The sequence below is a fragment of the Equus przewalskii genome, unplaced genomic scaffold, assembly GCF_037783145.1.
Source record: "Equus przewalskii isolate Varuska unplaced genomic scaffold, EquPr2 ChrUn-13, whole genome shotgun sequence".
Taxonomy (NCBI): domain Eukaryota; kingdom Metazoa; phylum Chordata; class Mammalia; order Perissodactyla; family Equidae; genus Equus; species Equus przewalskii.
Genome location: NW_027228750.1, coordinates 11,115,373 through 11,129,603, shown reverse-complemented (window position 1 = coordinate 11,129,603; position 14,231 = coordinate 11,115,373). Strand labels below are relative to the sequence as shown.

Here is a 14,231-nt window from a genome sequence, read left to right as displayed (position 1 = left end):
CCATCTTTTCTCAGCTCGTTTGCACACAGAGCATTAGCATGTTTGTGTGTAAGAAGCTTCTTTTGAAGGTGACATGACTATTGAACATGATTAATGGACAAAGCAACATTCTCCATTGAATTATTACTTGGGAGATGGGGGTTATTTTTTTAATGACTTGCACTTGATAGTAATAATAAGTGCATGTGTGTGTGTGTGTGTGTGTGTATGTTTAATTCATGTAGTACCCCTCGGGAAATTTGACCATGACATTTTTTAAAAAATGAAAAATATTATAATTTATAAAAGTACTTTTTCTGCTCTGCCCCACCCCCTTCCAGAGCGGCTCTATATATTAAGTGCTTAAGCAGCGTATGTGCTGAGAAGTGTTCTTGGCTCCTTTACTCTTTGTTGTTTTAACTTCCCGGGGTTCTATTTAACATTCTGCTAAATCAGTGAAACCTTGATTATCTAAAAGAAGAAGAGACACGGAATTAATGAGGATAACCAGAATTTTGAAGAAATAAGAAATTATTAGAGATGAAAGTTACATGACAAGGACTGTGAATGAATTTTACTATCTGGAATTGCTTGCTTGATTTGTGCAAACTGATTCCATTAATTGATGGACACAGTGAAGTTTTGGTAATCAGGGTTTCACACCAGTGCATTTATTATTATCCCCAGAAATCAAGGTAACCTTGGACTCTACTTCCCATATTTACAAGGTGATAAATATCCTAAGAGGCTGTCGGGGCATATGTGACCGCTCTTCCGCACACTCCTCCCATGAGACAGCTTTCTCTCTTCCGATCTGGCTGCTGCCTGCTGGAGCATGCTGCCTGCCCGAGTCCCATCCCCTCCCTCATCCCGCTTCTCTGCATGCAGCGGCAGGACTCCCCTGCAGGGAGAATGGCCCGCGCCTTAGAGGTTCTTGGTCATTGTAGCAATATGCTTTGCATCTTAGTTACCATTCATTTGGCTTCAAAGCTCTGCGTTCTTGTATCAGGCACTTGTCCTTCAAAAACCCTGGAGATCACAACAGGTCTCAGTTCCATGAAGAGAAGATACTGCCAAACTCCGAGTATTACATTACTTTGTATTCGATAGCCTGAAATGGACATGATAATATCCAAGATTGCAGCAAAAATCTATATGAAAGGGACTAATAAGATAAAAACAAAGGCAGCAAACTACATTTGTTTGGAAATTGGAGTCACATGCTTAGTTTGTGGAGGGGAGGGGGAAGCGCAAAATCGATGGAGATTTTTTTAAAGCTGAAAACATGATGTACCAGATGAACTTAAATTGATTCTGCTTCTCCTCCCTGACCCCCCCCCCCATCCTCCCCCTCGTTCTGCAGCGAATGTCTGCGACAACGAGCTCCTGCACTGCCAGAACGGAGGGACATGCCACAACAACGTGCGCTGCCTGTGCCCGGCCGCATACACGGGCATCCTGTGCGAGAAGCTGCGGTGCGAGGAGGCGGGCAGCTGCGGCTCCGACTCGGGCCAGGGGGCGGCCCCGCGATGCTCCCCGGCGCTGCTGCTGCTGACCGCTCTGCTGGGGACAGCCAGCCCCCTGGTGTTCTAGGCGTCGCATCCAGCCACCAGACGGGCCTGTGCCGTGGGGAAACCAACACCACCCAAGCATTTGCTGCTAACATAGGAAACACACACTCAGACACCCCCACTCAAACACAGTGTACAAACTAAGAAGGCCTAATTGAACTAAGCCATATTTATCAGCCGTGGACAGCACATCCGAGTCAAGACTGTTAATTTCTGACTCCAGAGGAGTTGGCAGCTGTTGCTATCACTGCAGATCACTTTGCCAGCTGCAGAGCTTATTGCCGATGGGAAAGGCTGTGACAGCCCCCCAAACAGGAAAGACAAAAAACAAACAAATCAACCGACCTAAAAACGTTTGCTACTCTCGCGTGGTGCGCCCCAGCACCACTCGGCCCAGTGTGTGGACCAACCAAATAGAAGCATTCTTTGCTGGCAGTGCATTGTGGGTATAAGGAAATCTGTTACAAGCTGCCATATTGGCCTGCTTCAGTCCCTGAATCCCTTCCAACCTGTGCTTTAGTGAACGTTGCTCTGTAACCCTTGTTGGTTGAAAGATTTCTTTGTCTGATGTTAGTAATGCACATGTGTAACAGCCCCTCCGAAAGCTCCAGCCAGTCATACCCCATATATCTTAGCAGCACTGAGTCATCCCAGTGCGGGCACACATCCACTGTCCAAGAGTGGCTATAGGAAAAGAGAAAGTGTATCTATCCTTTTGTATTCAAATGAAGTTATTTTTCTTGAAATACTGTAATATGTAGATTTTTTGTATTCTTGCCAATTTGTGTTACCAGACAATCTGTTAATGTATCTAATTCGAATCAGCAAAGACTGACAATTTTATTTTGTCCTCTTCTGTTCTGTTTTGTTTCATTGTGCAGAGATTTCTCTGTAAGGGCAACGAACGTGCTGGCATCAAAGAATATCAGTTTACATATATAACAAGTGTAATAAGATTCCACCAAAGGACATTCTAAGTGTTTTCTTGTTGCTTTAACACTGGAAGATTTAAAGAATAAAAATTCCTGCATAAACGATTTCAGGAATTTGTATTGCAATTTCTTAAGATGAAAGGAGCAGCCACCAAGCCGTTCCACACTCACTTTACTGATTTCTATGTGGACTGAATACATTCAGCTGACGAATTTAGTACCCAGGAAGATGGATTGATGTTCACTAGCTTGGACAACGTCTGCAAAATATGAGACTATTTCCACTTGGGAAAAATTATAACAGCAAAAAAAAAAAAAAAAGAAATCTAAGTGATTGCCAAGATTATGCCAAAGCCTGTTGGCAGAGTATTAAGAGACTTTTATTTTTAAGTCATGCTATTTTCACAGATTGATGTGATCATGTGACTCTAGGGATGCTGATCTATGTATCTTTCCAAATACAGTGTTTACATGGAGTATCATAAGAGGCAGCCTGGGGACCCAGGAAAATCGCAGGGAAATTGAGTGATTAGCAATTTGACTTTGAATATATTAAGACTAAGTATTTAGAGGAAATATCAAAACATACAGCAGCAAGTAGACATAACTGCTGTTCCCAAGAATAAAGTTTGTTTTAAGTACCGCCCAAGGTGTAGTAAATTCTTGTTTCTGCCTTTTATTAGGCCAATGACTGTGCAAGACAGCAAGGGGAGGGGGTCGGGGGGAGAACCACTGCAAAGTTTCGAAGTGGCTAAAACAGCGTGTGTTCCATTCCCAGCACACTGTTGTCCGACAGGTTACAAATGTGTGAACAGCAGCATCTCCTGGAATCAAAAACAATTATCAGCCCAAGCCAGAGTCTTGAGGACAAGAAAGTCCTGCATGACTCGGAAGAGCAGTAACCTATGATAGCATTAGGTCGGAGGCTTACTTGCAGTCTGAATTCTTCGCCCCGCCACCACTCCTTGCTGAAATAGGGAGGAAATGTCTCCTGATAAATAACCTGGGTAAAAACTAGATGAAGGAGCAGCGTATCTTACTGGTTTTGTTCCCAGAAAAGCCAAATCGAAGAAGGCAATAAAAGGTAAACAGGTAATGTCTGTGCTGCCTGCCACCCCACGTCTAAGTCAATTGAATGTTTGTTATTCAAACCAACCAGCCTCTTTTGATGTAAGAAATAAGAAAAGATGGAAATAAATTAGAGCTCTGGCTTCATGCCAGAGTGGCCAACCAGAAATTGGAGATTTACATTAGAAATATAAACAGCAAATTATATTTCAGGCTCACCAAAGAATACACACGAAAATACCAATAACATACAGAGTTTGAGATTCCTTATAATGAGGTGGGTTTCTAATATTAAAATTGGAATTTAAGTTGTCTTAGAGTTTATTAGCACAAACCAAAGGCAGACTGTGTTATTTCCAGCAACGATGCACTTTATCCTTATTCACTCAGCTTTGTCACGATGCTCAGGAATCAGGCTGCACACTTCAATACGTGGGATTCCAAAAACTAATTCTAAAATTTAGTGAAGGCCTGATCTAAATCAACTCATCTGCATTTTATCTTTATGAAGCTATAAGAATCTCAATTGATGAGGAATATCTTGCATTCAGTGTATTTAGATATAGTTTTCTGAATTTCCTGAAGTGATGTGATCTGCTTTTAATAAAAATTCACTTTTAGGTATATAACAATTGGAAATGAAATGTTTTTTAATCTGGATTCTCAGTTCTTCTAGGGTGTATTCCTTTGAAGGAACCCCGACTCAGTGGATTTTGTTCATCTTCTGCTTTCCAGCCTTTCTTGCAAAGCTGGCTCCGTCTACAATATTATGTCTAAAGAACAAGATTGGGGTGAAAAGTGGGTACTAAATTGTTCATGTTCTTAAGGTCCTAATTCTTGCCATCTCTACTTGGATTAACCCTTAAGGTGGGTTAATATAGCCAGGTATGTGAGTTAATCTGTCAACTTTACCACAACGTAAAAATATGATTCCTTCCGTCACCATTAATGAGCATAAAACTTCAAAGAAATCTTTATCCAAAGGTTTAGCTATATAGAAAGTGTTGGTACTTATAGCAAAGTAATTAAACTTCCCTCAATGATGTGGGAGTGATTCATTTCTGACCCTGTACACAGCCTAGAGAGGGAACTTTAGTCCCCACAAAGAGGGGCCCTTGCTTGGAGGGGCTCCTTCTGACCCTCCTCTCACTTTGTCTCAGTAGCCAGGAACCAAGAATTCCCTACCCAGATGTCCTCAGTCCACTTTTAGGCTAAGTGTGCACCTCTTCTGGGAGTCCAAACTCCTGAAAGCAGGCAGGCAGCATCGTGAGTGCACATCCCTGGGTGTGAGGGGTGGCAAGGGTGAATATGTGTGGGTAGGTTGGTGACTCAGGTCTGGGAACATAAGCTGGGAAATTCACACCCGAGTGAGAAGAAGTTCCTTGCTGTGAAAAACCAGAACTCAGGGATGGGAAAGTAGGGGCAAAGTGGTGGGAGGGAAATAGACTAGGGCCGCCTCAGAGCCAGGGTCCAGTACACAATGCTGAGCAGTCTAAGGATCCTGAATCTATACCTGGTGTCCACTTGTTGTAAAAGTGTTTGTGTCAGAGTAGCAAGATGGAACATATTTTATTTAACACTATGTTAGCTTGATGTATAGCTTTTAAATATTTAGACATATGGCACATGGGCTGCCACTGGTACTTTTGTCCTAGCCTCTGCCTGGAGCTAAATGCTTCATGAAGTGCCCTGTGTCAAGTTGTTGGTACAAATCACTCCCCCAGGTAACGTAAAGAAAGGTACAGATTGAGAGAAGGCATATGGGCCACAGGCCAACCATTCCTGTAGTTAATGCTCCGCCTTGCATTTTCTCAGACCTCTTTCCTTACTGGACCATAAGAAGCTTTGGATGGACGGGGGTTGCTGTGAGGAAATCCTGAAATGAGATCTTTCGTCCCATTGTCTTCACTCTCCGCCATCAATAATGCAGTATTACTGGAATGTAAAGACCCTGAATTCTGAAACGGGATGCTCTGGGCTATATGGGAAATGGGTTGCTCTACTTCACCTGTTGTTAAATACTAAGTAAAATACCTGTTTAACAGTTTCTCTGCTCACAGGATTGCACAGGATCTCTGGGAACTTTGAACTACGTGTTCTATATATTTGTTACATATGGGACGCTATGTATCTATGATGCGGTGCAATTGAAAGCTTCAGCTTCAGAAATCTGAACTAGAATTCTTTACCCACCATTTTTATTCCCAGTCTTTATTGATAAGGGTGGTGATGGTGGCAATGACTAAGCTGCATTTTAGAACAATACAAATAACCAGATAAAATTACATGATTTTTTTTTTTTTACAAAATCCAATAGACAGCCTTAATGATATATAGAAATAAAAAATATAGATAAGGAGTACCCCCAGAGTTTTGATCCAAATGTCTGGTTGTGAACAGTTCTTTCTTTGCCTCAGGAAATCAGGACTAGATTCTAATCAATTTTCATCCTAAGAAATATGAAATCTTCATCTGGCACAAATATTCCAACAGTTCTGACCATTTCCATGTAGAAGAATTTTTCACTTTTAACTATATTTTCACTCTTTTATACTAAAATTTTTCCCTTTAGTTACCTAAGACAGATGCCAACAAATTCCCAACATAAATTGCACATATAATTAATATGATGCCAGAAAGAATTGAGTGCCAGCTAGCATATTTTGGATTTTCACCAACAATCTTGAGAAAATAGAGAACTTTTACTCTTCACAACACCTGGTAAGATGTGACTCACGTATTGCCATCTTCGTTTTGCATCTGAAGAATCAAATACGTAAGAAACAGACATATCCCTTGTATAAATCATATTATTGCATTTAACTAGAAATTAGAAAAGAACATCTGTGAAAAGCATAGTAATATTGAAAAAAATACAGCTATTTGAGATGTGCTATGGCAGAAAAATTCTGTTTCTAAGGGCATTTTTAGAGTAGGTCCCGAAACAAATCTACCATGAAAATTTAAATGATTTTAGGGGATGTTGTTTAGATTTATGTAGTGGAGCATTTAACAAAGGCTAGAATCCCCCATCTACCCTCTACCTTCTTCCATTACCCAAGAGCTTTTTGTAATTGATGAATGAGTTAAAATGGAGTAGTAACATTTAAAATTATGTGATGTTTTTATTAACCTGAAGTGATAGCTGGTAAAATGGGCCATTATTCTGTGAGACCTAATTATGTTAACACTAAAGATTTAGCTAAGCTGGCTGCAGCAAACTGCAGAGAATTGGAAGTAAAAATAATACCCATTTTCTTAACCTAGTCCCATTTTTTCAGAGGTGTCACTTTTAACTATTATTTAATTAGTGAACTATGAATTCTACGGGGAAAAAGAATGACTAGAAAAGGGAAAAAATAATTACTACCCCTCCTACACCTGTCTGAATAGACTGAAATTCCTGCGTGGCAAGAATGTATCAAGTTACAGGAAGACGTCATGTACCATGGTGTGTATCCCCCAGCCGCCCTGCCCTGGTAGGAGCACACTGCAGCCTTGCTCTTACAAGGGGCAGTCATTCTAATCTAATAAAAGACGGAAAATGGCAGAAAATCACACACCTGAAGTCCTGTTAAGAATAGGTGATTCTTACTGCCCCAAGCAGGCAAGAACATAATGTCATTTTTGTTCGTGTCTATTTGTGCTCTGACGGAGGGCCGTGCCTGTCGGGGAATGGTTTTCCCTCTGCCAGTGTGAAACAAGGCAAGGAAACATTCTCCAAGGAAATAGCAAGTTTTGCTATTTACCAGTTGTGCCTCCCATGAAGCCCTGAGTAATTGTTTTGGCTTTCACGGTGTGATAAACACCTAAAGGCAAAGATTAGTGTCATCACTCCCCATCTCTTTTTCTCTCCCTTTGGGGGAAAAAAAAGGAGCCAAACACAGGATGACGATATTTGCAAGAATCCTTCAGTCAGTTAATGCCTAATTATGAAGACCCCCAGTTAAATATTTAGTTTATTAAATTAATAGTGTGACAAGTATTGGAGCAGCTTTACAACCACTTAAACTCATGTTTACATCCTGTGTAATTACAATTCATAATTGGGGAAGCAGTCAAATCTAAATGCATTCTGATCAATGGTTCTCATTCTGCCAAATAAACCTAGCACAACACATTACAGTAAGTGACTTTTTAAAATGGGACGTCCACACCTGGAGTTCACACCGTATTTGGGGAGGGCAGTGGAGGGATTCTAGCACTGAAGTGCTTTAAATTGTGTGTAAGATTTTGTGTATGTGTGATTTTTTTTTCCCTGAGCAAAGGATCTATTAAACTCTCTATTTTGTTTTAATTTATAAAAGACCTAAAAATGTAAGCATGGCTGCTCTAAAATCTAAGATTAAGATTTACCTTAACTATGGAAGTTCTCTTTAAATAATAAATTGTTGACAGGGCATGAGTGAAAATAACACATAGGTATTTGAAAGCAAGTTTTCCAGCAATCAGCTCTGTATTCATTTCATGCTGACCTTCTCTCTCCTAAGCTGCTTAGAGCATCTATACTCCCCTTCTTGGATATATATTTTAACATGTTCGTGGTTGTTCTGGAAGCCCGGCATGAAGTAAAACTGAAAATGGTCCAAATCAGGAGTGTAGTATGAGTGCCCAATGACTGAAGTGTCATGACAACTTGTATTTCTCATGGCTAAGCCCAGTGGCACTCACATCCCCTGGGTCAACCTTCCTTTAGGGTTTGAAAGATATTGGTTCCAGTAAAGGGTCCCAAATAAAGCTCTCGGGATTATCTCTGTTTCTGAATAATTTAAATATTTGCATTAATATTTTGATAATAAAAGCCTCATACCTCATTATCAATTCCAATTAAATGATAACTAAATTCTGGCAATTGGATATATATCATTTTTCATTCAATCTGAATGTGTACATATTTCTCTGAAATTGTCACTTCAACGCATACAACATATTTGCATTTATAATCACATACCTGTGTTATTGACAGTGAGTGAGCACCACCTCTGATTAAAGGCAGACAGCATTTGGTTGATTTGAGACTCATCTATTAGAGCATGTTACCCCATAGATTGAAGTCCCTCCCCATTAGTCAGATTCCGCCACCAGAAATATGATCTCACTCTGAAAAAGTCTGAAATAATGTGGGTTCTGATTCTGTTCTCAGCATTTTGAGAAGCACAGTCCACTGTGATTTCTCTATTGCAGACATTTTGCTGGAAGGGGCTCAAACTGTTTCTTTCCTACACTTGTCCTCACATTTTAAAAAATAAAATATGTGTGACACTGGAACACACTTGAGTTGAATGGCACAAAGTCATTTTCTTTTTGGTTGGTTTGTTTCGTTTTTATGGTTATTCTGGGTTACAGGTATTAGATCAGGAGCAAAGGTCTTTCTAATTGTCTTTAGGATTCCCCGTGTTGTGGGCACTGTTCTGACTATTTGGGGTACTTCTTTACATTTCCACTGCGTCCTCTAGATCTGCTCTGTCCGAATTGGTAGCCACTAGCCACCTATGGCTACTGAGAAGTTGAATATGGGTAGTCCAAACTGACATGTCCTGTGAATGTAAGACAGTCACTGGATTTCAAAGTTTTAGTATAAAACAGATGAGAAAAGAAAAGAATGTGAATTCGCTCTAATAGCTTTCATATTGATTAAATGTTGGAATGAAAATATTTTGAATATACTGGGTTAAATAAAATATATTATTAGAGTTGATTTTAACTGTTTCTTTTTGCTTTTCTAATGAAGCTACCAGAGCTTTTTTAATTACATGTGTGGCTCACATTCTATTTCTATTAGACACTCCGCTCTAGATACCTGATTTTCCCTTCTGTAAAATGGGGCTCTAGTATTCATTCTCCAATGTTAATGTGAAAATGAAAATGAGCTCATGAACATGAAGTTACTTGGTAAATTTTAAAGTGTAGAAAGAGTATAAAGTGCTGATGACCATGATGGGATAATCATGATGATATTTTCAAGCTCCGGTTCCACATTTCCAGATTTTTCTGGAAATTGTCAGCAAGAGATCTTGCCCTAACTTCTAAAAGTGCTCTGCAGAAATGAATGCAAAACTTTTAACTTTTCCAACGTGACACATGACATAAAAATGGAGCTTATATCAGCAACAATGTCAACAAGGAGAATACTAATGGTTATAAAAAATAATAGCACTAGCAGCAACACAACTAATCTTTACTGAAAACCTTGAGTCAGGTACTGTGTTAAGTACTTTTGCCATCTTTATTCTAAATAATACACTGTCATTCTATTAATGCAACCTATGAGCACATTGTTGATTCATATTTTTCTTTCTGTAAATTTAATTGCTTCTAGTAAGTTATGTATGTATACAATGAGTGTAAGAGAGCAAAATGTGACTTAGCAACAAAAATTCAGTAGACAAATGCAAAATGTGAGCATAAGGCAATGCGTGCATAAGTTTCCATAATAGAGATATAGCATTTTGAACTCAAAAGGCCTTAGGATTTCCATAGTTGGACTCATTAATTCAAATTTTTTCTTCCTAAAGGAAGATTTTCATGAGATAGTACTTCCATGATCTCATCGCTCCAGTCAACAATCTTTCAAGGTAAGTACTCACTCCACAGCCTTGGACTCAAAACCTACTTTCACGTTGGCCCCAGTACACCACTCCAGCCAACAAGGCCTGATAATACCCTCCACATTATCATCTTCTTGACTTTAGTTAGGTATTTTAAAAAACTTGGAGCGCCTTTCAACATGTGTCACCCTGAAAATCCTACCCCAAGTCAACTCCAAGAAACTTTGCCAAGTCATTGTCGCTACTTCTACTCGTGCTTAACGGTCTGACTCATCACTTAGTTCTGGCTACATGTGATTTATACTATGATTTACCAGTTATCTCTCCTATTAGATTATCATTGTTAAGACTCACATTACATGTACAGACCTACACACACATACAGAGGACTTAAATATAATAGGGTTCTATATGTTCATCCACAAGTATTTATTGAGCACCTATTATGTGGCAGGCACTGATCTAGATGATGGAAGCAAGAATCTAATATAAATTTGAGTATGTGTACCTCTCATTATGTTTAAATAATGCAATTTAAGTAAATTACTGATTTAGGTAATATAAATAAAAACTAAAACAAATTGAATTCCTGAAGAGAAAATGTGTATCCATTAAAGACGTGATTGAATCTCATTTTAAACACATTTGAGGACTATTTCTAATTACAACTTGTGGCATAGTGGTTAAGTTTGGTGCGCTCTGCTTCTGCAGCCTGGGTTTGGTTCCCGGGCTCAAACTTACACCACCCCTCAGTGGCCATGCTGTGGCGGCAGTTCACATACAAAAAGAGGAAGATTGGCAACAGATATTAGCTCAGAGTGAATCTTCCTCAGCAAAAGGAAACAAAACAAAAAACTTGTGGTGTATGCTTCTTAAAAAGAAAATGGTCTTTTACAATGTGACCAGTGTATCCCAATTTACCTCTTCTAATTTCACATATTGGTATGCAGTTCCTTGTCTTAAAATAGAAACATCTGTATTTCTCAATCTTTGTTATGCTTTGCCCTTGAGCGAATCATTCTGATATGAGTGTGCATTCAAATCACCTGGAGGCTTCAGGAGACCAGTCTGCTGAAACAAACCCCTGGAGTTTCTGACTCGGTAGGTCTTGGGTGGAGCGTGAGGGTTTGATTTGTAACAAGTTTGCCGGTAAGGTTGATACTGCTGGTGGAGACATCACCCCTTGAGAACCATTGGTTTAAGCTAATTAAAAACCTCACTGAAATCTACTGGGAAGCTCATGGGGCTTAACCTAATTCCCCTTCCCTGAGGCTCAGTTACCTAATGTTAAAACGGGCACTGTGTGGGCCAGCCCTGTGGCCGAATGGTTAAGTTCACACTCTATGCTTCAGTGGCCCAGGGTTTCACGCTGGTTCGGATCCTGGATGTGGACCTAGCCCTGGTCATCAGGCCATGCTGAGGCGGCGTCCCATGTAGCACAACCAGAAGGACCTACAACTAGAAGACCCAACCATGTACTGGGGGGCTTTGGGGAGAAGAAGAAGGAAAAGAAAAAGATTGGCTGGCAACAGATATTAGCTGAGGGACAATCTTAAAAAAGAAAAAAAATGGGCATTGTGATCCTTACCCCACAGATTATGGTGAGAATTAAACAAGAAAATGTACATGAAACTATTTGATCCGAGGTTCACATTCAGGAAATGTGAACTGAAACCACACATTTTCAATTTAGCCATAAAATAAGGCAAAAGCCTGTTTTTCACTAGGTTCTCCCACTCAAGCGATTCTAGCTATCTATTAGAAATTCTGGCCTCTGAATTGAACTAATTTCACTGACAAAATGATAAAATAATAGAATCCTACAGTTGACAAAGAACTTTGAGATTTTCTGGAGCAAGCAGTTAAATATTTTGGACCAGGTAAATTGTCAAACCTTTTTTTGTTTACTTTCTTGATTCAATAAAGCAATCAATACAGTTGAGCTGGTTGCATGTATCATTCCTCAACTTGAATATTTGGTTTTTCCTAAATTGAATTATTTGACCGAAACACGCTACATCCAGACTAAAAGAAAAACAGAAACAAGATTCTCGTTGCTCTTGTCAGCTCAGGGTTGTAGCTTCCACACAGACTCTCTGAGGCCCTGTGAGAGCTCGCTTAATTAAAGCCCCGTTGCTTCTAACACCAGCTTGCCCACTAACTCACTCTGTGGCCTTGCTCTGTGATGTTTCTCTACCCACTAGAAGGGCTCAGGGGGCTGTTAATGCAAGGAATCAATGATCAAAAATTAATTTTAAAGCCCGCGGTAAGAGCGCATTAACATGAACCGTGCAGCTTGCCCAGCGAAGACTCGGAACAGCACAGCTGAGGTCTTCCAAAGGATTTGAGAACGAAATTTTGCAGATAGAACGTATCTTGAGAATAATGATGCATGTCACTAATAACCTAGTGCTAAGTTATAAGCCTAAATTGGGGACTTTGCAGAGGAATACACAGCCTCTGTAATTTCCAGTTTGGTGTAATAATATGGAAATGGCTTTTGATGCTGGGATTGGGTGAGCCTAAATGAACTGGAATTGATAGCTGCCTGTAATACTAGGGGCAGGAGAGAGTGATCACGTCTGTGTCCTTGCTGACTTATCTAGGGCTCTCCAGACGTGACAATTTTAAGGAGTGAGCCTTTAAATGTGTTATAGAAACGCACTACAATATCCTGCAGCACAGAGCGAGGTACTTCTGAAATTGCCTCAACAAGAATACAGAATCGGGGGGCTCCTTTCCAGCAAGGGAAAGGGCTTTTGTTCCCATGAAAAGTGAAAGGAGATGGTAAGTTCAGAAAAAATGTGATGGAGATTTAGCTTTCCCCTGAGGACACCCCCAAGCCCCGGTCCACTCTGTCCCCTTGAAGTGATAGCATTCCCGAAGGCAGATACCCTCACCCTTTCTTTTGGGGACAATGTAATGGGCACTCAAGGACGAGACAGTTACACTTGTGATTAAAATGCCGAAACAGCAAAATTAGAAGCGTGTGGTCAGTGACATAGGAAATAAAGAGCTTCTTTAGTTTCTGTAGTATCTCAAGTATTATGTAACAATTAATGTCACAAATAAATCATAACAACATGAATAAGTCATCAGGAATTGTGGAACAGCAGCCTGCATGGAATCAAGCATGATGAAGTCTTTGCAAGGCATAGACGACTCCCTGTCATCTGGTCTCTGTATTGCTTCAGCCTCATCTTATTGCCAGCCTCTGCTCCAGCTGAGTCCTCTTGCCAACCTGTGCCCCAGCTGAGTACCAGTGATGGCAATTCCCTGAGGACATCAGACTCAGATGTTCTATGTGCCTCTGCAGTTGTGTCCCTTCTGCCTGATATGCACTTCCCCATTGTGTCCATCTGGTGAGCTCATCCCTTAAGACCCAGTTGAAGTGCCTGCTTTTTGATGTCCTGTTCCAGTTACTATTGCTGCATAACAAACCACCCCAAACCTTATTGGAGTGAAACAGGACAAGCAAGGATGGCTTGTCTCTCCTCCAGTTTGGAGTGACTCAAATGACAGAGGACTGGCAGCTGGAACTAGAAGATCTGTTGCAAGATGGCTTCTTCGCTGAAATGTCTGGCACATTCTTGGGGGAGCTGAAGGCTGACCTCAGCTGGGACCATCAACCAGAGTGTCTACAGGTGGACTCTCTGACATAACAGCCATAGGGTAGTCAGACATCTTATCTAGAGGCTCAACAGTCTTCCAGTGAACAAGATAGAAGCCTCATGCCTTTTATGACCTAGCTTCAGAACGCATTTAGTGTTACTTTTGTCGCATGATATCACTCAACAAGTCACAAGCTAGTCCAGGTTCATGGGGAGGGGACACGGACTCTGCCTTTCATCGGGAGAAGTGTCAAAGAATTTGGGACTTTGTTCCTTCTCTGACCTCTCCCAGATAGGGTGGTACTTTCTCCTTTGCCCAACCTGTACCTCAGAATCTCTATCATAAACACCCATTCTGGCTGTGCTGTGTGGCTATTTAGCCCCCTGGCTTCCACACTGGACCCTGACCTAGCAACATTGTATCTGCAAGACATGGCAAAGCTCACTTAAGATATTGGACAAAAAGTGCTGAAATGAGACCAGCCTGAGCATTGCTCGAATGCAGGGTCTGTTTTAAGTTTG

At 40.6% G+C, this 14,231-nt stretch overlaps 1 protein-coding gene across 13 annotated transcripts in view; it reads left to right on the top strand.

The window, feature by feature from the left end:
• Nucleotides 1-2,826, top strand: part of NTNG1 (netrin G1) — a 310,561-nt gene extending 307,735 nt beyond the window's left edge. For 11 of the 13 annotated variants that reach the window (XM_070608051.1, XM_070608041.1, XM_070608044.1 and 8 more), the window contains one exon: nucleotides 1,343-2,826. In XM_070608051.1, the coding sequence (XP_070464152.1) occupies nucleotides 1,343-1,572 (230 nt within the window). In that variant the 3' untranslated portion in view covers nucleotides 1,573-2,826. The remainder of the gene's footprint in view (nucleotides 1-1,342) is intronic. The other 2 variants (XM_070608048.1, XM_070608052.1) reach the window with 1 other exon arrangement.
• Nucleotides 2,827-14,231: the final 11,405 nt, after the last annotated feature.